General features: G+C 39.7%; 1 protein-coding gene across 6 annotated transcripts in view; it reads right to left on the minus strand.

Annotated features, from left to right (window-relative positions):
* LRRIQ3 (leucine rich repeats and IQ motif containing 3) overlaps positions 1 to 27,474 on the minus strand; it is a 161,671-nt gene that overhangs the window by 125,620 nt on the left and 8,577 nt on the right. For all 6 annotated transcript variants that reach the window (XM_072649847.1, XM_072649846.1, XM_072649850.1 and 3 more), the window contains 3 exons: positions 24,646 to 24,894; positions 22,462 to 22,785; positions 1,502 to 1,632 (listed from right to left, as the gene is read on the minus strand). In XM_072649847.1, the coding sequence (XP_072505948.1) occupies positions 1,502 to 1,632; positions 22,462 to 22,785; positions 24,646 to 24,894 (704 nt within the window). The remainder of the gene's footprint in view (positions 1 to 1,501; positions 1,633 to 22,461; positions 22,786 to 24,645; positions 24,895 to 27,474) is intronic.

Below are 27,474 nucleotides of genomic sequence, written 5' to 3' on the forward strand. Positions count from 1 at the left end.
ATTCTGCTACATTATTTTTCATGTGATCCAGAAGTTACCAGTTCTCTTCAGACCCTGATGGATAGCCCAGTACACTGAACCCAAGAGCCCTGGAAATAGTATCTGCACTAAGATCAGTTGTCTTCCTGTCAGCTCTCACCTGTAAAGCAATCTCCACGGATGTGCAAAGTGGCACATGCTTACTAAACTTAATGCAACTAGACATAACTCATGGCCCAGAAAACAAAGTATTTGATCCTGGTAGGACGGACACCCTCTAGACATCCCCTCTGTGACTTTGAATGTGTATTTACAAAATCACCCCAAGGGGGTACTGCCAATTACAATGCTAAACAGAACAGGGCCAAGGAGGGACACAGACTCCATCCCAACACTGCATGAAGATCCTGGCTAGGTTGTCGTGAAAAATAAACAAGCAAAACCACACTTTGGGGAGAATCACCACATCACTGGTGAAATGACCAAGCTGGAATTACCACAGTCTCAGTTGTTTTCTATTTTCCACAAGGATATTATAAAAGGATATTATAAAATTATATTTACCCTTCCCTTCAAGTCCTAGAATCATATTGAAGGAGTTTCATGAGTCCAAGTCAAATGTACCTACCACGCAGTTACCTCTACAATATTCTGGATCATAATTATTTCAATATGCTCAGTAAAGCTACTTAGATTTGGAGTCAGAAGGCCTGTGTCTGAATCTCCAAGTTGTGTGGACTTCAAGGAGTCGCTGAACCTCTTAGGGTCTCAGTTTCCCCATCTGCAAAATGGGAGGGTTGCTAAAGAACTTTAAAGTCTCTTCCAGTTCTCAGTCTATAACCTTATGAAGACATCCAGCAACAGGAAATGCATCATCTCCAAACCAATTGCATTCCACTACCAGTCCTAAGCTTTTTAGACATCCTTATATTAAGTCAAAGTCTCCTTCCCTGTAGCTTTCAACTACTGGTCCTCATTTTCTCCCACGGAGGCAAACAGACCAAATCCAAAGTCTTCCAATATTTGGAGACAATGGTGACATACCTCCTTCTCTTCTTCAGAACAAAGCTCTGCATCCCTTACCTGATCTTTACAAACTCTAGTAATTATCGAAACTTCCAGTGGCATTAGCTTGTGTCTTTGTTTGGCTGGCCCTTCTCAGATAAACAAACACTAACCTTTCAATGCAGTCTAACTCATCCCTCCCCCACCTTCCATGTCTCCAGTCGCTGCGAGAATTAAGTTAACTTTATAACCTTATCTGATCTCCCAGGGCAGCAACTGTCAATATGCAATGGAAAATATTCTTAGTAACCTTATATTGACGATAAGGGATTACTCTTTGCTTTTTTAAGTATTCATAAACCATTCTTCAAATAATTCACTTTTGTGTTATAAAGCTGATTAAAATCAATCTTTTTTGTCAATGGTTTTCAGAATAACTTCTTGTTTTCCTTTGAAAATTAAGATAACATTCTCAATACATTAACATCTAAAGACAAGTTGAAAAAATTAAACATACCATATTCTTCTAGTCAAATGTCCACGTATCCATCTTTGGAGTATCGTAACTGGTGAATTGTGGGCAACAATTTCATTTATTTTGGAAATAATGTCATTCACTTGTAACATTTCTTTCTCATAGTTTGTGTCCTGTATAAAAGGAAAAAAAGGCTCAAAATATGTTTCATTCATCAAGTTCTTAAAAGACATTTTTAAGTTTCATATTCAAAGCATGGCAGTTACGTATTGAGCATGGATCTCTCACTGAAAAAAAATAAATAAATAGCAGCGCAGACAAATTGTATTAAAACTTAATTAGAAGACAGAAAAATCAATGAAACTAAATTGGATGAATTCTGTCTTCAAAAGACATACTCCAGAAGCATAATTGTATCTACCCCATTTGGACGTGTTCACTCTACCTGGTGGCCTAGCATAAAGTGACCAGATGTTTTAATTTGGCCACGAGGATCTTAGTTATTGATATCAAGTTCCTGAGTGGCCTAATACCATACTGAATTGTAGAGAACTTATGAAATATGTGAAATTAATCTAGAAATCACTATGCCCATGTTAACCTGACATACGATAGTTCAGAAAGCAATTTATCATTTGCTTCCTGCTCGTCTTCATCCTGGGATTCCTTGCACTGGAAAATGGCACAATCTCTTGACAAAACAAAATCTCTAGTCCTGTCTCAAGAACTGTTATTCATCACTACGAACCTCTCCAGAAGCCGTCTAGTTATAGATGGGGGGGTATGATGACATGAGAGCAACCGAGTTCTCCTATCTTCTTCTGACCCCATTCCATGACTGGCCAATGAGAAATGAGGTCAACGCCTCCGAAGCAATGATCTCAAGAAAACACACTAAAACACCTGACACCTTTACTGGGTAATCAGCAACGGCGCAGTAACGCGCACTGTACTGACCACCAAATGGGTCCAAAATGCTAAGAGTGCTTGTTTTTATACAAAGTCATCTGCTAAGTGCATTACACAGCTAACCCTTTTATTCCACTCATCAACCAACCCACTGTTTTCTGTACCGGATAAACAGCAAAAGGCAAAATGACTCTCCCTGCGCTCAGGGAGACCCCACTCTAATCAGCCACACAGCATGTCAGTAACTGTGTGCATCCTGGACATGGACAGAGCAGGGGAGCGAAAAGGTGAAGGCCCCAGCCACCAGGAGAATTTGCAAAGTCTTCCTGCAGGTGCTGAGATCTGAGCTGTCGAGACAACGAAGCTCAAAGTTGGAGGGCGTTCCAGGCATGGAGGAGAGTCCATGAAAAGCTAGGGAGGCAGGAGAGTGAGTGCTTTGTGTGATAAACAACAAATAGGTCAGAGTAGCTGGATTCTGCATTGTGTGTAGAGGAGCCAAATGTAGAAAGCTACAAGGGTAGGATGGCCTCAGAAAGAGGGTTTATATATGATCCTGAGGATAATGGGGGCCACTCAAGTTTACTGAGTAACTGTTGTGGGAGGGAGGGAATGAGGAACAGGGTGGAGGGACATGATCAAGTCGATCTAGGCTTTATGGAAATCACTTTGGCATACGTGGACGATGGATCAAAGTGGAGAGAGGCTTAAGGTAGAGAGATCCACTAGCATGCTCTTGCAACAGTCCAGGCTTGAGGTGAGGAGGGCCTGGGCTAAAGCACAGGGGATGTGAGCAGAAAGGAGATGTGTAAGAGAGATTCTGTGAAGGAAGAAATGCTAATATCTCATGGCAAACTGTAGATGAGGACTGAGTGAGAGAAAAGTATTGAAAATTACTTTGATGTAGCAAGCCTGTGTGATAAATGGGCTGGGGGGAGGGGGAATCTTACTACCAGTGACAGAGAACTTCAGAAAAAGAGAGGGGAGGGGTGCAAATAAAATGAATCCTGTTTTAGACATCTGTGCTTTGAGATGCCCGTGGGACATCCAATTCAAGATGTCCAAAAGGCAGTTCAGGATACAGGACTGTCTTCCAGGAGAGAAACTAGAACTGTGGATATTGATCTGGAATTATCTGCATAGAGATGATATTTGAACCCACAGGAACTGATGAGATCACCAAGTGGGACAGTAAAGAAAGAAGAGAGGGGAGTCCAGGCACATCCCTGAGGGATGTAAAAAAAAATGACTGAAGTATCAAGAAAATAAATTAAGAAAACATTTTTCATCATCATCATCTAAATAACTCTAACCCCTAGAGAAAAGGTGCCGCCTTATGACTGCATTATCCATATAATGATAAACCACTAGCAAATTTTATTTTAAAAAAGAAAATCCAATCATCAGTACCTAAAGAAAAAGATCATAGCCAATGCAGAAGAAATAAAAATAACTGTGAAAGGCTATTTTGCAAAACTACAAGCAAGCAAAACTGATGTGAATCAATATTTACAAAACTACAAATTGCCCGGATGAACAGAATAGGAAATAGAATACTTAAAAAAAGCTACCTCAGAAAAAATTAATTGAACAAATAATAAAAAAGAAATGCCTAAAACCAAAAAAAAAGGACAAAAGAGAAATGAGGAAAGAAATGAAGAAAGCAAGAAGGAATGAAAGAAAGAAAGAATCCAGGACCAAATGAACCTAAAAGCTAATTCTACAAAATACTGAAAAAAAAGAAACAATGAATTCCAATACTGTATAAATGTTTTGTTTTGTTTTTTTTAACAGGTAAAGAAGAAATCCTCCCAAAGTCCTTCTGTGACTCAGATATGGTCTTGGTACCTAAGACAAGGAAAGGGAAAACAGAGCAAGAAAACTATGGACCAATATCCCGCCTGAATATGGAGGCAAAGATTTAAGTGCAATATTAGCAAGGGTGCTGCAGCAACATCGTCTTCCCTTTGTAATTAGCCGTCTGATAAAGAAATCTGATTTGCTTAGATTCACTTTATAGCTGACTCTATTTCCCATCCTGACTCTGCCTCTTTCTTCCCTCTCTGTCCTTCTCTATTAAGTTGAATGTATTTCTACAGTAATCTAGTGTGTACATGCTCCACCTTCTGCAGCTAAGCTCACTTAAAAGGTACTCATGTGAAGTTGTCTCCTTCCTCTCTGTCCCACAGGCTTCTAGACCCTTCTTGTCCACAATTGTGAGAAATAATGACAGCTCCTTCTTATTCAAGTCTTCCCTAATGTATTCATTTGACCTCCTTCTTTCTCTCTAACACCCACCAAAATGGAGCAGAATCAGCACCAATGATACTTATACAGAAAGAACATATATATACATACATACACATATACATACATATATATGTTATATGTATATACACATATATAGTACAAAATGCTACTGCGGAAACCTAATGAAATTTTGAGGAAGATCCATAAATCCTTATATATTCTGGATAATTAAAGTCACTGTTTTGTGAGGACAATCGTGTTTTCTCCACGACTATTCAATTTATGAAGACAAAGTCTTAGTTTCATCTCTTTCACGTGAATAATGATGAGAAAATAAGGCAGAAGAACTTCAGGACCAATGACTGTGCTTCATATTTTTATCCAAAATTTAATATTGAGCTCCTTGATCTAAAATATGAAGAGTAAATTTTTTTCACATTTTTCTCTCCTTATAGAAAGCTGTGATTATTTGAATTCATGAGAACCTCAAAGCATATCATCAAGGCAAAATGTAATGTTTGTTGACTATCTTTAATGCTACACACACATATATTTATACATATATATACATACACACACATATATAAGCGTGTATATATGTCATTATGTTGTACTGTCTTTAAACTATGTTACTGAATTTTTGCTTTGGGGTAAAAGGCATTGGATAAAAATAGCATGGATTCGTTTTCATTTGAAAAACCTTAAGCCCAATGCACTCTGAAGCCCATACACTGCACAACAGGTCCCTGCCCAAGCTCCACCTAATGCCTCTTTGGGACCCTCCTGGCTTCAGAGTGATTATCAATAGTAACTGCTGCTCTTTCCCTCCCAGCTTATTTTTTCTTTTGCTCATTAAAGGGGCCATTCCCAGTTTACTTCTTAGAGAGGCCCATTCACTGAATGGGCATTACCTCACCCAGTGCATCCTGGGCCTTCTCCCATCATCCTGATGACTACCTGGTCACTGGATCCAGATGGCCCAGGAGGAGAAGTGAGGCTGGGGACCTGCACAGCCCAAGCGCAAATCATGTCATCATTTCCCAGATGGAACGGTCTTCTTTGAAAATGAAGGACAAACACAGTACAGGAGGTTCACGTATTTATTTCTAGAACGTATCAGAGGTACTGTAGACATCAACTCCGGGACAAAAATATGAAAGTAAGTCTGGACACTAAGGACATGAGCTATACACACAAGATAGTGTGTGTGTCTATGTGTGTGTGTATACACAGAGACAGAAACACATACACATATAAATACCTAATGACTGAGGGAGAGAGAGAAGGAGAGTGAGAAAGAGAGAGATGATAGGTAGGTAGATATTTTAAACAGGGCATCTAAGTAGCATAATGCACAGAGCCCCAGGCCTGGAGTTGGGAAGACTTCTCTTCCTGAATTCAGATCTGGCTTCAGACAATTACTAGCTGTGTGACTCTGGGCAAGCCACTTCATCCTGTCTGCCTCAGTTTTCTCATCTGTAAAATGGGCTGGAGAAAGAAACGGCAAACCACTCCAGCATCTTTGACAAGAAAAGCCTAAATAGGGTCCCAGAGAGTTGGACATAACTGAAAATGACTGAACAAAGGCAATCTTTATAATACAGAAACAAGTATATGTTATATCTATCTCTTTATGGTACCATATTTTTAAGATTTCTAATCTCTATTTATGAAATTTTCCAACCACTTTAAAATACCTAATATGAACATGGTAAAGCCATCAGATAAAAGATACTCAAAACTCCTTTACAAAGAGCAAAATATTCCTAATAATATCCTTAGCAGTCTATCTTCTTTTGTAAAAAAGGTAATAAAATAAACACAATAGTCAAGAGGACTGATTAAGAAATCTGGTTAATTTATATCATACCTATCTATCTCTCTGTCAAGTACCAGCTCTGAATCCTGGTTTTGCTCCTAGCCAGTTGAACAAGGTTGGACAAGTCATTTACAATTTCTGAGCCTCAGTTTGCTTCTCTGTAAAACTAGTTCTCATAAGATGATACCTAACAGCTCTTCCAACACAAAGGCTCTCAGACTTTATTATTCTCGTGCTTTATCTCACAAGATACCAACAATCTCAACAGGTGGGAAACGGAATGGAGCTCCTAGTTTGTAGGAAAACGGTGTGAGTTTCTGAAGACACAGACATCATTTCCATGTTGTTTCCATTTTAATATTCTTGGGGGAGATGTTTTTTACAAGCATAAAAACTGCCCTGGAGCAGGAGCACATTAACACCCCACACTCAAAAGAAAATATGATTATATAACTAGGGCAAATGCTTTTCTAGCTGTTGCTGTCCTCCCTTTCTTCTCCCCTCTTCTAGAATACTGATCTTTCAGTATTCCTTTTACAGCTTACATACTGAATTGCTTCATCTGTACCGGTTAACTACAAAGAATGGTAGATGCCTGTAAATTTAAAGTCAACATGTCAAAAATCCTCACAGATAGGTCCATTTTTAGCAACCGTATTAATGTCATTCTCTAAGTCACAGCATTTTTTTAAGTCTGTAATTATCCCTGATTTCCTTTTTCTCCAAGATCCGATACATTTCCAAGGTGCATTGATCATTCTTTCAGATTGTCTTATGAGCGATACCACCTTTCCATTTCCACTGTCACTGCCTAAGTTCAAGCCTCTATCACCATATCCCTGAAAAAATCACTCTCTCTCTCTCCCTTCTCCCTCCCTCTGTCCCTCTCTCTCTCCCTCTGCCTCCCTCCCCCTCTCTTCCTCTCCCTCCCTTTGTCCCTCCCTCTCTCTCTCTCTTTCTCTGTCTCTCTCGTCTCCTCCTCTTCCTTCTCTCCCCACTTCTCTTCTCCTCTCCGTCTCTCCCCAATCCATTCTCCTAATTGTCTCTCTACAATCCATTCATGAACCTTCAGGAAATATTATTTTGTCTTCATCATTCCACTACACAAAATCTTCGTTGCCTAAAGAATAAGACCTAAGTTCCCTGGATTGGTAGTTAAGACCCTTCATATTGTGGCTTATGCCTATATTGACAGGAGAGTAGGGACTCATCATGCATTCCCCAAAACTCCCCACTTCTGACCTTCCCTGTTATTACCCGGGTCCCCACAACCCTCCTAGTCACACAGGCTTTGAGCCTCAATGGCATCCTTAGCACCTTACAATTATTCCATGAGTCCAATCTGTCCCCAAGGCCTATCATTTTTTACCTTCACAAGACCTCATGCACACGTTCTCTTAGTTACACTCACACAGCTGTTGCCCTGATGCCAGGCCTCATTATCTTAGGCCCAGACTATTGCAAAAGCCTTTCCATTTGTCTCTCTGACTCCAGTCTGTCATCCAGCCGCTGCTAAAGTGATTTTTCTAAAGCACTGAGTTGACCGTGCTACCCCCTCCTTCAAAGGCTCCAGTGGTTCCCTGGTCAGTCCATGACCCAAAATCCTGTGCTTCACGTTCAAAACGCTCCATAGCCTGGCCTCATCCTGCCTTTCTAGTCTTCCTGTTTTACTTTAATTGACATTCTCCCAACCAGCCACACTACTTGCTCCTGGCCCAATACTATATGGCCACCCTGCACCTTGGATGCAAGACTCCCCTTCTCACCAGGTCTCCAAGAATCCTTCTCTTTCTTGCAGATGCAGCTCAAACACCTCCTTCTATGTGAAGTCTTTTTTTGATCCCCTCCACTGCTGGTGCCTGCCCTCCCAAAGGTCCTACCATTTATCGACCTTACATTGACTCGTTTATGCTGAATATATACATGGGTGTGTGTGTGTGTGAGTATGCATATATATGTATATGTATGTGTGTATATTCCTTGAAAATAGAAAGTTCATATTTGTGGCCTCAATTCTTCAGCACCATGCTGAGCATACTGTAGCTCTTTATTAAATGCTACATGACTGATTGGTTGACTATTAACTTAAGAAGAAAAAAATGAACTTTGAATACAATAGAGGGCTTTCAAGCATTTCTGAAAAAAGGATTACAGCTGAGCACAAACTCTGAAATTCCAACCCAGGATTCAAGTGTAATTGTCAGTGGTTCAGTGTGGATGGACTGCTTATATTCTAATAGAGAGAGAAGAGAGAAGTGCTACTTACTGTGCACTTTTAGTGTCGCAGAGCAAGAAAAAAAGAGGAACACAGATTGGGGCTGATTTTGCTCCATTGTCATAGTTTTAAGAGAGAAAATAGGGAGGTAAAAATTAATCCATTAGGAAAGATATGAGTAGGAAGGAGGAATAATTATATATAAGAAGAACAGACGATAGATGAGCGTCTATCTACCTCGATCTATAACTATGCATGTAGGATTGGGTGGAAGAAGATGACAACTCACGAATACCATTTAACTGAACTCAGTGAAGGAAAGGAGAACATGTATGCACAAAGAAATTAGTGCAGATATTAATGTTAACAGGCAAGGACAGAGAAGAAGTAAATGGGGGAGGGGGCTTGGATGGAAAAACAGAATCAGGTATAAAACACAAGGAAAGAAATTTCTTTCTCAGAAGGCTAATTATAAATGGAAGACCAGAAGAAAGGAAGTGTTTAGAAGCACACTGTAAGAGGAGAGCAGAAAGAGAGCGGTGGAGTGTGAGCGTGCTTCTTCTTTATCACCAACTTCTTATTAAAGAGAAGAGGGGCAGGTCAAAGACAAGAAAAGATGTAAGAAAATATGAAATACAAAATTAACAATGACAACTGTGAGTGTAAAGGGGCTGAGTTCACCCACAAAATGAAAGCATATAGTAGAATGGATTGGGAAGCAGAATCCAACACTGTATTCTTTAAAAGAAACACTTGGAACTTTAAAAAAAATATGAAGTTAAACTGAGAAGTTATATAAGAACTTACTATATTTCAGGTGATCTCAAAAAAGCATACACAAAGACAGAATTTTAGAAATATTAGTTATGATACATTTCATGTTTACTAAACTGAAATAGAAAGGAACATACATATTTCTTAGCAAATTGATGAAACAGTCCCATCAGTCATCATACTCTCCCTCAAAGACAAATCAGCTCCCAATTTGCCAGACAACCTATCTTGTCCCAGCATGAATACCCTTCCTGTCTTCTCTCTTCAGCTCCATTTTATGCAAATGATTGCACTGAAAAAAATTACAACCATAAACAGAGCAAAATGGAAAATGGGCTTTTAGTATGTAGCCAAAGCATTTCCTTGGAGAAAATGTACTCGTTTTTATTGACCAAAGAGAAAAATACAGATCAATTTGGCTTGCGATGAAAAAAGATATAAAAGCAACAAGTGAAAACAAATGAACAAACAGGAAAGTAAGTAGATCAGAAAATCAAATAAGTGGTAAGTAAAGTGGTTCAATTCAGTGGTGAGTGTCAGGCCAGGGCAGGGGAGCGGGAGGACTGTGCAGGCCTCCACCAAATCTGAGTGAAAGGACCCAGTACCCTGCTGGGGCCACTTCTGACCACCTAAAAGTCAGCACAAGGAGATACCTAGGCTGTTGAACCGTGAATTGCCCAATGTCGGAGCAGGGTCAGATGCTCTGAGTTCTAGGCCCAAAGAAAATGGCGATTAGAGGAAAGCAAATCAGAAAGTGAGTGAATTTATGTCCTATGTAGCAAAACTAATAGGCAATGCAGAAAACCTGGAATCTGAAATGGCAGATCTCACCACAGAAACACAAGAGAGAATGAAAGACTGGGAAGGCAAACACACAGGAGTTTAAGAAAATCTAGAAAAGAACGGGAAAAAAAAAAACAAGAATATTAAGAGAAATATACTCACTATGCAAGCAAAACATATGGCTCTCTAAGAAAGGATACTGAGAGATAAACTAAGAATCCTACGTCTCCCAGAAGAACATGACCAACAAACTTAATACCATAATACAGACAATTCCAGAAGAGGGCTGCTTAGAATTTTGAATGTAGAAAATGAAAATCCAATTGAAAATTTTCACAGTTCACCTCTACAAAAAATGTAAGGCTACAAACTCCAAAATTTTAGAATATTGCAAGACTATTCTGTAGCACCAGGAAGAAAGGAGAAGGGAATAGAAAAGTGTGTTTCAAAAAGCAATGAAGATCAGGATACAGATCAGGGTGACCTGCTCTGCAAATCCAAGCCTAACCATACAGGACAGATGGATATTCAATAATAAAGAAGACTGAAACATTTTTAGAAAGACACCAAAACTGGGGAGGCAGAGCCAAGATGGTGGGGCCAAGCTCTCCCAAATTCCCCTTCAAATAACTCTAAAATGATGCTTCAAATTGAATTCTGGAGTGACAGAACCAGCAAAAGGTCAGATTAAACACTTTTCCAGCCCAAGACAACGTAGGAGGTTGGCAGGAAAGGTGTGTCTCAAAGGGGTGGTAGGCACCAGGAAAACATCACAGGCAACATAGGTCCTGCCTTAGGGTGGTTGCATTGGTAGTAGCAGCAGCATCACGAGGCATTTGCGGTGTTTGCCCAAGGACCATGAGTGTGGGAGCAGACAAGGGATTGAAAAGAGACTGCAGGTGAACCTTTGCTGGTGCTGGGTCCAGTCATTTCAGCCATGTCTAATACTTTGTGACCCCTTCTGGGGTTTTCCTGGTAAAGATACTGGAGTGGTCTGAGATACAGCACCAGTGCAGGAGTCAGGAGGACCTGAGTTCAAATCTCACCTCGGACACTTAACACGCACTAGCTGTGTGACCTTGGGCAAGTCACTTAACCCCAACTGCCTCCTCCTGGGTCATCTCCAGTCATCCTGATGAATATCTGGTCACTGGATTCAGATGGCTCTGGAGGAGAAGTGAGGCTGGTGACCTGCACAGCCCTCCCTCACTCAAAACACAGTCAAGTGCAAGTCATGTCATCATTTCTCTGATGGCATGGTCTTCTTCGGCAAAGAAGGACAAACACACGCATCAGAGACAATGAAATAACATCCATGCTAAACATGCTAAATTTCTTAAAAAGAAGTTAAATTAATTATAGAAGGAAATAGACAGCAAAGCTATACTAGTGGGGGTCCCAACATTCTCCTCTCACAATTAGATAAATCTAACCAAAAAAGTAAATAAGAAGGAAGTTAAGCAGATGAAAAGAACTTTGGAAAAGTGCAATGTGGCAGACCTCTGGAGAAAACAGAATGGGAACAGAAAGGAGCATACCTGTTTTCAGCTGTACACTGCACCATGTATAAATAAACCTCACAACCACTACAGAAAAGCAGAAGCAGCAAATGCATACTTCTCAGATCCTAATGCAATAAAATCATATTCAGTAAAAAGCTATGGAAACACAGATTTAAAATTACTTTAATCTTAAAGAATGAGAGGATCAAAGAACAAATCATAAAAACAATCAATAATTTCTTTAAAGTGAAGAAAAATGAGACAATGTACCAAAATTTATAAGATGTAGCCAAAGCAACAGTTAAGGGGAAATGTTTTATCTCTAAACACATCAATAAAATGGAGATTGAGCAGATCAATGAATTGTAACGCAACTAAAAAACCAGAAAAAGAACAAATTAAAAATCCCAAATTAAACACTAAATTGGAAATTCTGAAAATCAAAGGAGAGATTAATTAAATTGAATGCAAGAAAACCATTCAACAAATAAAGAGAAGCTGATTTTATTTAAAAAAACAATAAAATAGATAAACCATTCATTAATTTGATATAAAAAGGAAAGAAGAAAACCAAATTACCAGTATCAAAAAAGAAAAGGAGCAATCCATGACCAACAGAGATGGAAGTAAAGCAATTATTATGAGCTACTTTGCCAACTGAATGCTAATAACTATCACGATATAAGTGAAATGGATGAAACTGCCAAGAATAACAGAAGAGGAAATAGAAAATTTAAATAACCTCCCTTAGAAAAAGAAACAGAACAAGCCGTAAATAAATTCCCTAAGATAACCAGATGGATTCACAAGTGAATTCTACCAAACTGTTAAGGAACAACTGATTCCAATACTATATAAACCATGTGGAAACAAAGGCAAGGAAAGAATTCTACCAAATTCCTTTCACAATAGATGTAATGCTGGCAGCTAAACCAGGAAGAGCACAGAGAAAGAACGCTGCAGAGCAATTTCTCTAATAAACATCAAAGTAAAAAGTTTAGATAAAAGCCTGGCAATGACATAAGAGTAATAGATCACAAAGACCATACGTTATGACTAGATGGGACTCACAGCAGGGATGGCAGGAGTGGTTTCATATGAAGAAGATTATCAACGCAACAGACCATATCAATAACAAAACCAACAGAAATCTTACTATTTTTTCAACAGATGCAGAAAAGCTTTCAACAAATTACATTCACTTCTATCTAAAACACCAGAATAAATAGAATGAACGGAGGTCTCCTTAAACTGATGAGCAGTATCCGTCTAGAACAACGTGCACGCGTTCCCGCCGAGATCAGGGGAGAAGCAAAGATGGCCAGTGTCGATCATCACTATGACTCGATGCTGTGATGGATATGACAGAATTAGAGCAGCCAATGACCAAACGATACCATCATTCTCGGCAGATGAGGAGCTGGTGCACAGAGAATCCTAAAGTCAACTTAAAAACTAGGTGAAATAGTTATTAACTTGAGCACTGTTGGGGGTATAAAATAAACACACAAATTATTAGGATTTCTACATACTACCAGTAAAACCCAGCAGCAAGAGGTAGTAAGAGAAATTCCACCTAAAATAACTGCAGACAATATAAAATACTTAGGAGTTTACCCGCCAAGAGGAAGCCAGAAACTATATAAACTGCAGAAAACTATAGAAAACACTTTTCACACAAATAAAGCCAGGTCTAAACAAGTGGAAAAATATGAATTACTCATGGGTAGGCTGAGCCAATAGCATGAAGAGGACATTTATAACTAAATTAATTTACTTATTCAATTAAATTACCAAAAAAGAAAAAAAGTTAGAAAAAAATAACAAAATTCATTTGGAATAAACAAAAGTCCAGAATATTAAGGGAAGCAATGAAAAAGAAATGTGAAGTCAAGTGGCCCTGTCGCACCAGATTAAAAACTATATTACAAAATGGTAATCATCAAACAATTGGGTACTAAGAAATAGAGTGATATACCAGGGGAATACTTTACATATGCAATACACATGAGTAAATGACCATAATAGTCTTGTTTTTGATCAATCCAAAGATCTAAGCTTTTGGGACAAAAACTCAGTATCTGCCAAAAATTGCTTGGAGGAAACCAATTTGGCAGAAGACAGGAGTAGACCAATGCCTCATGCCATATACCAAGATAATGTCAAAATGTGTACAAGATTTGGACATAAAGGGTGATCTTACAAGCAAACAAGGACAGCTTGGAATAGGTCACCTTTCACATCTATGGATAAGTGAAGAATTTATGACCAAACAAAAGATAGAGACGATTAAAGTAAGTAAAGTGTATAATTTTGATTACATCAAATGAGAAAGTTTTTGCAGAAACAAAGCAAATGCAGCCAATAAGCAGAAAACTGGGGGAAAACATTGACAGCAAATTTCTCTTATAAAGTCCTCATTTCTCAAATGTATAGAGGACCAAGTCAAATTTACAAGAAAATGAGTCATTCTCCAATTGATAAACGGTGAAAGGGTATGAAAAAGCAGTTTTCAGAGGAAATCAAAGCTATCGACAATATTATGAAAAAAATGCTCTCAATTACTATTGATTAAACAAATGCAAATTAAAATACCTCCGAGGTACCACCTCACACCTATCAGACTGACTAATAGGACAGAAAAGGAAAATGACAAATGTTGGAGAACATGTGGAAAAACAGGGACGCTAATGCATTGTTGGTAGACTTGTGAACTGATCCGATCGTTCCAGAGGGTAATTTGGAACAACGTCCAAAGGGCTAGAAAGGCACACCGTCTAACCCTGCAATACTACGACTAGGTCTACATCCCAAAGAGTTAGAAGATGAAGGCTACATCCACATACCTACACATGCCTACACACACACACACACACATACACACACACACATATCAGTTCTTTTTGTGCTGAAAAAGAACTAGAAATTGAGGGGATACCTATCATTTAGGGAATGGCTGAACAAACTGAGGTATATGATTGTGCTACAAGAAGTGAGGAGCAGAATGCTTTCAGTAAAACCTGAAGGGCCTTAAAGGACTGACACAAAATAAAGTGACCAGAACTTGGAGAACATCACACGTGCGAACAGCGATATTTTATAACTATTCTCACTAAAACGATGATCCAAAGGAATTCGGGACGACTTCCACTTTGAGTGAAAGAACACATGGCATCTGAATGCAGACTGAGGGAAGGGGGGCATCAAACGAGAAGAGGGGATCAGGGTGGAGGGGAAGAGGGCCAAGGAGAAAAGTGTCACCTTAAAAAATCAGAATAAAGTTACTAAAGGAAACAACACCATATTTACAGCTGAAGAGGGAAAAACTGTTACCTGAAAAAAATGGAGAGATAAATGGAGGAATATATAAAACTATCTCATAACTTTAAATGTGAGAGGATCAAACAAACCAAGGCAATGAAAAGCAGTAACAGACAAGAATCACCACCACGCTGTTAGAAAAAACCAAAAACAAACATTCAGCCAAATAAGAAGGCACAAACAAGGGAACTCTATTATGCTCGGACAAGGGAGATAGCACAGCGGACAGAGAGCCAGCCCTGGAGTCAGGAAGACTCTGGCCTCACACGCTTTGTACCTGTGTGACCCTGGGCAAGTCACTTAAACCTGTTTGCCTTAAGTTTCCTCATCTGTAAACTGAGCTGGAGACAGAAAAGGCAAACCACTCCAGGTTTTTTACCAAAAACTGAGGTCATGAAAAGTCAACAACGATAAATGTACCGAAAGGAACCACGGACACAAACCAATGACATTAATAAAGCCTTAGCATCCAAATGCGTAAAGGAAAGATTATCTGAGCTTCAAGAAAAAACAGACTAACAAAACAGCGACAGGAGGCAAGACTTCAATATCTTTCCATCAGTTTTAGGTAAGATGAACAGAAAGATAAACTAATGGGGAAATACAGATGAACAAACTTCTAGGGAAATTAGGTTAAAAGGCTTATTGTATCTCCTGATTGGAACAGCAAAAAACATACATACTTCTCTGCATCACATGAGTGTTTTACAGAAATTGGCCACACGCTAGATAGATGTTTGGAAATAAGCATTCTTGCAGACTGTAACAGAATAAAAAGAGGAAGGGGTTCATGGCCCATAAACACAAGATAAAGAACCAAATGGAGAGTTGGCCAATCAAACCCCAAATGAGCTGGTTAGAGGATAAATCACAGAAACGATGAAAAAATATGTCAATGAAAATGAATGTAATGAAACAACATTATCAGAATTTCTGGGATGCAGATAAGGCAGTCAAGGGGGGACTTATCTTTACAACAAAATAGAAAAAAATTAATTGAACATACATTTAAAAATTAGAAAATCAGCAAATAAACCTAAAGTAAACACAAAAGAGGAAACGTCAAAAATTAGAAAGTAAACAGATAAATTGAAAGCAAAAAAAATAGAAATGATAAAACTACCAGCCGGTTCTTTGAAAAGACTAATAAAACTGATAAGCTCTTAGCTAATCTGATTAAAAAGAAGAGAACAGAAAAACAAATCAATAAAATAGCAAACAAGCAAGGTGAATCACAACAAAACTACAAGAAATAAACACACACAGCTAAATTCTATACACACAGTTCTATGCCAAGAAAATCAAGGGCACAGAACACAGGCAGATCTTCAAAAATATAAAACATGCTAATTATTAAGAGAGAAGACAGAGACCTTCAATAGCCCAATGTCAGAAAAAGGAAATACATCTAGTAGTAAAGAGAAAAGAAAAAATGGTCCTCAGGGATTCCCAGGAGAATTCTGTCAGGCATTTCAACAGCAGTCAGAACTCATAATTCACAAATTATCGTTGAAAATCAAGAAAGGACGCACCCTGCCAGAATGCTTCTTTTGAAACAAAAGTAGTCCTAAAACCTAGACCAGGGAATGATAAAACAGGAAGAAATCTATAGGCCAATATCATTAGTGAACACTGACACAAAAACTTTACATAAAATCCCATCTACGGTGGTTTATCCAGAAAATTCACTTCTTATGATCAAATGGGGTTTACAGGTTGCAGGAATGGCTCACCATGAGAAAGAAAATCAACATAATTAACCACATAAATTATCCAAAAGCACATGATTATCTCCACAGACGCATAAAAAGTTCTGACAAAGTACAATATCTCTGATGTTAAAAACAGTAACAACAAACAACCCTGAAAAGTCTAGGCACAGTGGCACCTTTTTAACATCATAAAAATGATCTCAAATCAAAAGCCAGTGCCACATGTCATGGGGATACCCTCGAACTCTTTCCAATAAATGCTGGAATGAGGCAAAGATGCTCACACTCCTCACGATGTTTTATGTAGTTCAGGAAATGCTGGGAATGGCGATAAGACCACAGAAAGGAATAAAGAATGAGTAGGCAAAGAGGGGATGAAACGATTCTTGTTTTCTGGCAGTATGATGGTTTACTTGGAAAATCCTAGAGAATAAAAATTATTAACTGGGAAAATAGATTCCAGAAAATGCAGGCTACCAAAGGAATCTTCAAAAATCAAAAGGATTTCTCCTTAATAACAAAACATAAGAAGCAGTCACAGAAAGGAAAATCTCATTCCAAATAACCACAAAATACATAAACCGTCAGGGATCAAAGTCCAAAAGAACACAAAAGAGTGAAGAGATTCAACTAACAATGGCTCCTTTAAAGAAATAAAGAATAACTTAAACAGCTGGAGGCATATTCAGTGCTCCTGGCTAGGATGTGCCAATGTAATTCAAATGACATTACGACCAAAATTAATTTACACTTTTAATGCTACACTAATCAGATTACTAAATGGATCCTTTACACAACTTGATAAAATTATAATGAAATTCCTGTCGAAGAACAAAAAGGTCTAAAATAACAAGGGAAGCAATGGAAAGAAGTAAAGCTGACAGAGAAATAGGACTTCCAGATTTCAAGCTGCATTATAAAGAAGCAGCCACCAAAACCACACGGTATTGGTTCAAGAACATAAGGAGAGATCAATGAAACAGATTAGACCGGGGAGATTCAATAGAACCTAAAACCCAGTGTTTGATGGAGTTACTATAAACATAAATCACTTAGGGAAAAACTCTCACTTGGTACAAATAGAAAAATGGGAAAACTGGAAGGCAGTTTGGCAGAAATTGGGCTCAGACCAACATAGTTATTTCACTTTAATACACTATCTTAAAATTAAAGGTTAAACAAAAAAAAAAAATGGAAAGAGACCTAGATCATAAACCTCTCACAGACATGGATAGGAACTGTATTCTTAACTAAACAAGATACAGAGTCAATTAAAACAGATAACTTGATTATTTAAAACTGAAAAGCTTCTGTACAGACAACATTAATGCCTCTACAGTTGGAAGGGAAGTGGGAAAAAGGGGGAAAAATCTTTGTGTCAAACTTCTCGAATAAGGATTTGATATTCAAGATACTTGTTTAAATACATACATGCATATCTATATACATACATGCACATGTGCATATGCATGTAGTGCATGTATACATACATAGCGGTTGTTTGTCCTTTGTACTTGAAGACCAAAAGGACATCATGACGTTGGTGTCAACGTTCAGTGTGTCCCACTGTGGCTGATCAGACCCACAGCAGCTGAGAAGGTTCTGCCGCAGGGAGGTCACAACTAGTCTGTTTGCACGTTTGGGACGGAAATGTTTCTAGATCTGACATCTCACACTTCTTCTGAGCTACTGGGATTGATGTGGGCATGCTATACTGCACAGTCCTGTGCCAGTCTCCCATGTCTCACCATCAATACCGAACCTCTTCTGAGAGACCTTGACAGTAACCTTGTACTTCTCCTTCTGTCTTTTGTGTGAGTACTTGGCTTGGGTAAGTTCTCCATAAAATAGTGCTTGAGGTAAATGTACATTTGGCATTCAGACAAACAGTTACTCTTTCTGCAGAGTTTGAATGCTTGGCAGTTCAGCTCAAGTGAAGACCTCAGTGTCCAGTACCTTATTTTGCCAGGCTTACACCCCAAGGAAGCCATCAATAAAAAGAAAAGTTCCCATGTTCTCCAAAATATTTATAGCAGCATTTTTGTGATGGCTAAGAACTGGAAGCAAAGACAGTGCCCATAAACTGGGAAATGACTAAGCAAATTGTGATACATGAATGGAATGGAATATTACTGGGATAAAAAAATGTGTGTGGTGCATACAGAGAAACATGGAAAGATCTTTACGAAGTGATTCAGAGCAAAGTGAGCAAGGCCAAGACAACAATATACAAGGTACTATAGCAGCTACTTAAATACTTTTTAAATAATATTTTACTTTTCCCAATTACAAGGAAAACAATTTTTAACATTCATTTTTTCAAGTTTTGAGTTAAAATTCTGACCTTCCTTCCTCCCCTTTTCCCCTCCCTCAGATGGTAAGCAATCTGATATAGGTTATACATGTGTAATCATATAAAATACTTCATATTAGTCATTTTATGCTAGAAGAAAAAGAAAGGAAGGAAGGAGGGAGGGAAGGAAGGAAGGAGGGAGGGATGGAAGGAGGGAGGGAGGGAAGGAAGGAGGGAAGGAAGGAAGGAGGGAGGGATGCAAGGAGGGAGGGATGGGAGGAGGGAGGGAAGGAGGGAAGAATGGAGGGAAGGAGGAAGGAAAGGAAGGAAGGAGGGAAGGAGGGAGGAAAGGAGGGAAGAAGGGAGGGAAGGAGGGAAGGAGGGAAGGAAGGAAGGAGGGAGGGATGGAAGGAAGGAAGGAGGGAGGGATGGAAGGAGGGAGGGATGGAAGGAGGGAGGGATGGAAGGAAGGAGGGAGGGATGGAAGGAGGGAGGGAGGGAAGGAGGAAGGGAAGGAAGGAGGGAGGGATGGGAGGAGGGAGGGAAGGAGGGAAGAAGGGAGGGAAGGGAGGGCAGGAGGAAGGAAAGGAAGGAAAGGAAGAAAGGAGGGAAGGAGGGAGGGAAAGAGGGAAGAAGGGAGGGAAGGAGGGAAGAAGGGAGGGAAGGGAGGGCAGGAGGAAGGAAAGGAAGGAAAGGAAGAAAGGAGGGAAGGAGGGAGGGAAAGAGGGAAGAAGGGAGGGAAGGAGGGAAGAAGGGAAGAAGGGAGGGAAGGAGGGAGGGAAGAAGGGAGGGAAGGAGGGAGGGAAGGAGGGAGGGAAGGAGGGAGGGAAGGAAGGAGGGAAGAAGGGAGGGAAGGAGGGAGGGAAGGAGGGAGGGAAGGAGAGAGGGAAGAAGGGAGGGAAGGAGGGAGGGAAGGAAGGAAGGAGGGAAGGAGGGAGGGAAGGAAGGAAGGAGGGAAGGAGGGAGGGAAGGAGGGAGGGAAGGAGGGAGGGAAGGAGGGAAGGAGGCTGAAGTCTGCATTCAGACATCACCAGCTCTTTCTCTGGAGGCAGACAGCACTTTTCATGATGAGCCCTCTGCGAGCATCTTGCTTCAGGGTCTTGCTGAGCACAGTTTAGTCATTCACGGTTCTTCATCATAAAATCTTGCTGCTGATGTATAAAATATTCTCCTGGTTCTGCTCACTTTACTTTGTACTGGTTCATGTAAGTCTTTCCAGGTTTTCCTGAAACCATCCTGCTTGCCATGTCTTACAGGAAAATAACATTCCTGTATATCACACCTTGTCCAGCCACTTCCAGCTGATGGGGACCCCCTCAAGTTCCAAGTCTTTGCCACCACAAAAAGGGCTGCTATAAACAGTTTTGATATACAGACCTCGCAGGGGTAGAGCCGGATCAAAGGGCATGGTTCCAAACTGTTCTCCAGAATGGCCGGATCAGTTCATGACTCTACCCACAGTGCATTAGTTCCCAGTTTTACCACATCCCTCCAACACTCTATCATTTTCCTTTTCTTGATGTCAGTCAGTCTGACAGGTGTATGGTGGTATCTTAAAGTTGGTGTGATTTGCATTTATTTAATGAATTATTATTATTAATCAATTAAAATATTAATTCCTCATGGGTAGGCAAAGCCGATATAATACAATGACACATACCTAAATTGATCCATTTATTCAACGCCATACTAACCAAAGTATCAAAAAATTATTTTATGAAGATAGAAAAAAATTAACAAAATTCATCTGAAAAGTCAAGAATATCAAGGAAATAAATGAAAAAAGAAAAAGTGAAAAGTGGTCTAGCTCTACCAGATCTCAAACTGTGTTGTAAAGTTGTCATTATCAAAACAAGCTGGTATGGCTAAGAAATAAGTGACAGATCAGTGGAATAGGTTAGGTACACAACGCTCTGCAGTAAATGACCACAGTAATCTGGTGTTTGATAAACCCAAAGACCCAAGCTTTTAGGAGAAAAACCCACTATTTTGACAAAAATGCTGGGAAAACTGGAAAGCAATGCGTTAGAAACCAGGTACAGACTAACATTTCACTTTGTATGCTAAGATAAGGTCAAAATGAGTGCCTGATGGACTCAGAAAAGGGGATTCCATAAGCCAGAAATTAATATGACTTATGTTGTATTGTATTTTTGTTTATTTTGTCAAACATTCTCCAATTAGAGATTATGTACTGACATATAACTATCAATAACAATCTGTTCCTTCAACAATCCTCCTGCCCAGTTGAGTAAATGTTAAAAAGAAAAAGGAGAGGGAGGAAAAGAAGAAAGAGGAGAAAAAGAAGGAGGAGGAGGAGAAGTGGAAAATAAGGTCCTCAGTACATTCATGCATAGTCTGGTGAAACAAATCCCCGTGCTAGTAACTGGACTCTGCTTATTTATTACCAGGTAGAACTTTTTTAAATTCTTTATATTAACCGTGATATCAAAAAAGATAAAAGAAAAGACAAAAGCATGAATTACTTTTTTAACTTTTTTCATACTAAAAGGACAAGCTATACTTGATAGAGATTTCACATGCAAGCCTTATCTATGTTGTATATATGGAAATATTTGTCAATTTTTATCAAATTATTAATAATAATATAAGCTAATTGAGGACAGGCAGAGGTGCTTTGCTCTGTTTACTTCTGTCTCTTAGGCCCCCAGCACCTAGGAGTCTAATAAAGCCTCATTAAATGGAATTAGTCACATCCTTTCCTCTCTCCTTCACTGTTACTGTTCTGAAGTTATTTTCTTTTGCTGTGTTCATCCTTTGTTTTCAAAGAAGACCCTGACATCAGAGAAATGATGACATGACTTGCACTTGACTTTGCTTAGAGTGAGGGAGGGCTGTGCAGGTCACCAACCTCACTTCCCCTCCTGGGCCATGTGGATCCAGTGACCAGATATTCATCAGGATGACGGGAGAAGGCCCAGGATGCACCGGGAGACTTCGGCCTTTTCAGGTACTCACTTAGAGTGAGGTAATGCCCATTCAGTGAAGGGGCCTCTTTAAGAAGTAAACAGGGAATGGCCCCTTTAATGAGGAAAAGAAAAAAACAAGTAAATCCGGCTGGGAGGGAAAGAGCAACAGTTACTCTGGATGATCACTCTGAAGCCAGGAGGATTCCCAAAAGAGGCATTCGGTAGAGTTTGGGCAGGGACCTGTTGTTGTGCAAGGTATGGCCTTCAAAGTGCACTGGGTTTAAGGTTTTGGCAAAGACTTCTTTGGGCCAGAAACTTTTCATGTTTCATAGTTTGTATAAAACTATTAAGAACTTTCTCTGTAATTTATGATTGCTCGTACGATTATTAAAACATCTTTAGAGCTTACACAATTTCAGTATATTCTTCAAAACTGAAGTCACTGCTATCTCGTTACTTCATTTCTATATTCAGAATCACCAAAACCAGGTGCTCACCTTTATGATCACTGGAGCAATATCATGGAAAAGCCGTCTGTTAAAAGCTTTGAATCTCTCAGGAAGCGGCCAGTTCTCAATGACTTCTTCATCAGAAATCACGTACCGGTCCAGGATTTTGAGTGACCATATACTGTTAACTATCACATGTCTGTAACCCTTCTTTAGGCTCACCGGGCAGTCGTACAGAGTGAGGGCCATCAGGTTTGGGCAGGCAGATAACGAACACACATTCTTTAGTTTTACAAATGAATTATCATGAAGATAGAGAAGTTTTAATTCCTTCATTTCACACCAAAATCTCTTATCCGGCACAATCCTTATCTGAAATAACATTGAAATATAAAACTTGAAGTTAATTTAATAAATCTTTCATTTAAAATGCATAAAAGCAGCAGTGCATTGGCTTAGAAAGTACTCATGCTTGACTAGCCTATGTACACAGTACAATAAAACCATGGTTAAATGAGAGCTTAGATAAACTGGGTATTATATTTTTGAGTGTGGAAAGTACCTGAAGTCTACTCAAGACCACTTAAGGAAACCCAAAGACTAAAAAAAAATACATACAACTTTAGAAATTTTTCAGAAAGAATTTGAATAAATTATAATCATTGAGAGTACGCAAAGTTGGATCATTTCTGTCTATTAAAATAGACTTTTGAACAGAATTAGTGCCAATTAAAAAGTGAGAAAATGGAGAAAAAATCACAACTCAGCTTCCTTTTTCATGCACACATGGGTTTAGATATGGAAACAGATGCACAACTAAGTATTTTGTAAAAACACACTTCAAGTATTCACTGTAAATTCCCTTTCCAGTGTGCATTTTGAGTGACCACATATAACCAAGGAACATGTTATTAAGCAGCTACTCTGCACCAGGCACTATGTTAAGTGCTGGGACTGCAGAGACAGAAAGCCCTCCAGGAGCTTCCCATCAATCCTGAGGACAATTAACTAAGGCCACAGCCCTGGAATGTCAGCACAGCCCTGGGAAGAACCAAGGGGCCACTGTACTGACCCTGATGTCAGAAGGCTGAGTAGGGAGAGGGCACTGACAGACTTTCATCAAGTGTGAAAATTTACAGATGATATATCTCTGAAATCCTAACATTTTAGAGGCAAAACTATTTTTTATGTAAATAGTCAAGTTGTTTTTATTTTTCTTTGTAAACTGATTTTCAATTGTTCCTGGAACAGCAGCATCACACAGGCTTCTCTGAATGCTTCCGCAAAGTAAAGAGAACAGGGAAGAGATCCTGCGGCCCTTTTATAAAAAGAAAATCTTGGAAAACTCAATCTCATTCCAAATGCCTAATTAACAAGATGAAGACTACTTATCCCCAACGGACACACGGTCAGCAGTCTTTTCCTTTTGTATTATATTTCCATTACAAGAAAAAGCTGTAACAATGACAGTCACTTAACAAAGGACGTGGGACCTTTAAAACACCAAGGTATCAAGATGCACCAGGACGGCCAGCGATCCAGGGACTCTGTGGAGGAGTTCTGGGGGCAGCACCCCCAAGGGCAGCAGACCCCGGGTGGGCGTGGCCTCCAGCCCAGAGCATCCTGGGCTGACAGGTGGACGGGACCACAGAGGCCGTGAGAGGAGGAGGCAGAGGGGTAGGACCACAAGCCAGTGCCCTTTCCCTGGAGTCTTATCTCCCAGACATGGAAGGCAGGTAAGGGAGGGAGGCCCCAGGACAAGAGAATCTGCCTTACACGCCTGTGTGACTTTGGAAGAGTCCCTGAAACTCTCAGCATTCGGGGAAGTTTCTAGGAACATGAGTTGTAGAAAAAAAGTGTCAGCATGAACTGGTGGAAGACATTTTCTCACCTGGAAGTTCCTCATATCAACGCAACCACAGGCCCAGTCCCTAACTCCTATGAAACAACCGGACAGGACAGGCTAGGTCAGGCGGGAAGAGAGAAGAGAGGGGAGGGGATTGGGGGGAAGAGGCTTTAAACTTCTAAACATGCTTTCATCCTACTTTGAAGTACAGAACTAAGGATTCAGAATGGTTACTATTAGTTACTAAAATGGTAATAGCCCAGAGTGACTTACATTTTAAATAAAATAGTTAACACAGGAGATATTGAGACAGTAAACATTATTGACACACAAACTCTAGCGAGGCTGATGTGCGTTTACAACTATTGGTACGAACTCCCCGTTACCTGGTTGGAATGGAGATCCAACTTAATTAATTTCGTACAGCTCTGGAGCGGAGACATATCTATGAGGTAATTCTTGGACAAGATGCATATCCTGAGCGAGCTGGAGCACTGGGAGGCGTCCAGGCCACACAAATGGGATCCATGGAGATGTAACAAGAACGACTCTTCCCCATCATCCAATGAGCTTTCACTGATCTTTTCCAATTCTTGGGAGCTTCTTCTTTTTTCTAATTCTCTTCCATGGAACATCTGGGGGTGGGAGAGACAAGGACAATTCCTTAAGAGTTTTTCTTTCCCCCACTTTCAAAAGGAAATATATTTACAAAACTTCACATTTTAGTTCTAAATGAATATGGCAGAGCACTGGTTTTACATAAATAGCAATATACAGCTAAAAGGGAAAGAATTAGGTTATAGTTGACAGGAAAAAATAAAGTTTGTTATATAAAAGTAGCAGCACAAAAAAATGCACTGAAATTGCCTAGCACATTCTGTCCCAAAGAAACTCAAATTACCCAAAATCTACATAATTACTTAATTTTATGTCATATCTAGACAAGAAAAATATAGGGGAAGGGGAGGACTCCCCAGTAGCGAGAGGGTAGCAGTGGTTCAGATGATCCCTCCTTGACGTGTCCAAGATGTACAAGTTATCACATGACTCAACACAAAAGCAGGGGCAGTAGTCAATAACTTTTTTCAATAAGTGTACTGATTTATTTTTAACATCCTTTTTTAAAATTTTGAGTTCCAAATTCTCTACCTCTCTCCCACCCCCCCCCCCCCACCCACTGAGAAGCCAAGCAAACGATATCAATAATACTTGGAAAATCATGGGAAACATTTCCATCCTAGCCATGTAACACGTGTGGGCGTGCAAGCGCGCGCATACACACATGCACAGAAATCAAGATCGTTACACTCCAATTCCCACTCAGACTTGGCCAGTCCTCTCTGGAGGCAGACTGACTCTTTCATCACGAGGCCTTTGGGACGGTCAGATCACTGTACCGATCGGAGAGGAGCCAAGTCTTTCACAGCTGAACATCATGACAACACGGCTGCTAACGTGCAGTGTTCTCCCAGCTTTTCTCCTTCACTTTGCAGCACCTCACGCAGCTCTCACCATGCTTGTCGTTCCTTTCAGCCCCACCGTCCTCCATCACGACCACATACTACAACTTGCTCAGTGAGCATCACTGCAACTTCTAATTCTTTGCAACCACAAAAAGGGCTGCTTTAAATATCTTTGTACACGTAGTTTCTTCTCATTTTGCTTTGATATCTTAGCCTTAGCTGAGGTATCGATGGTCAAAGCACGCAGTTTTACAGCCGTTTAGGCGCACTTCCAGATAGATCTCCAGAATGACTGGACAAGTTCACAGCTCCACCAGCAGTGCACTAGCGTACACATCTGTCACGTCAGCGGTGAGAGGTGTACCTCAGGGTGGTTTTACTTGCTTTTCTCTAATCAATGGTGATAAAGAGCTTTGTTTTCACGTGACTATAGATAGCTCTGATTTCTTCTGCTGAAAGCTGCCTGTTATGGTTCTTTGACCATTTATCAATGGGAGAATGTCCCTTACTTTTATAAATTTGATTCAGTTCCTTACAAATTTGAGAAAAGAGGCCTTTATTGGAGAAGCTTTACATAAAAATTGGCTCATACGCATGCCCTCTGTCTAGAACTACTTCTAATTGTCCTAATAATAACGTTTTTAGGACTTACACTTATCACCTCCCCATAGGGAAAAGCATGAACACTGACAAAGAGATGCCACAATCGTTCCAATCTGCTGACAACTAGAAAACCCCGGGGAATCAGTACAGAGAGTAACTGAGACAGCAGCCTCGATAAAGTAGGACACAAAATACCTTGAAAAGCATCAGCAGCATTTCTAGGCAGCTACAGCCCCGTGCAGGAGGAAGTACTAGGAGGGAAGATCCCATGTGAGCAACTTCAACATGTACACTACATTTGGGAGTCCATCTACTGAGACAGGTTTACATGAACACACTTGTGTCTTCTCTCTGTCAGCGTCCGGGCCTTTCCCTTGTTCTTCTTTTGCCTCATGATTATCTCAAGCATTTCTAGAATTACACTGGCTAACAGAGGGAGAAAGAGAATATTCTCCTTTTGTATTCACTGAGAAAGTTTTCATAAGTGTCTTTCCCACTGAAAATATATGAGCACATTTTTATTTCTACATTTTGTAGAGACATTTCTTAGAATTAGTTTTGTCATAGACTTTTTCTACATTAATAAAATTGGTTTTGTGTGTTTTTAACATGTTGTCTGTTATGTAAATTACCTCTGCGTACCTTCAAGGCCTGTTCCTTTGGCTTATATAAAATCCATCTCCTCTAGACAGTGGTGACTTTTATTTCTCTTTCACCAATTTCTTTTTCTCTGCTTCAGTTTTTTTGGCTACAATCTATTTTTTCTCCCCATTGGAACCTCTATTTTCTTTGCAGAAATCTTCATCCTCTACTCCATTTTTCCTACTTTGTACTGTGTGTGTGTGTGTGAATTTTGCATTGAAAGCTGATTTCCGACAGTCATTCATTTCTTTAAATGGTTTATTTTTCTTTTGGCACTATTCTGGATTTTCTGTTATTGTTCTATGATCTCTGGGGGTTCCAGAGATCTCTCTTTTTCGTTGTGTAATTATGTTTAATTTTCTGTTAGAGTATAATACTTGGTCACTTTATTTTGGCCTTCGATGCTTCATTCTCTTTTTTTGGTTTCTGTGACCCTCTCTGGTGGTTTACTTCCTGGTGAGCTAGCTTTGTGTTGTTGGTTTTTTTTTAATATTTAATCTTTCACAA

This window comes from Notamacropus eugenii, chromosome 2 (assembly GCF_028372415.1).
Source record: "Notamacropus eugenii isolate mMacEug1 chromosome 2, mMacEug1.pri_v2, whole genome shotgun sequence".
Taxonomy (NCBI): Eukaryota; Metazoa; Chordata; class Mammalia; order Diprotodontia; family Macropodidae; genus Notamacropus; species Notamacropus eugenii.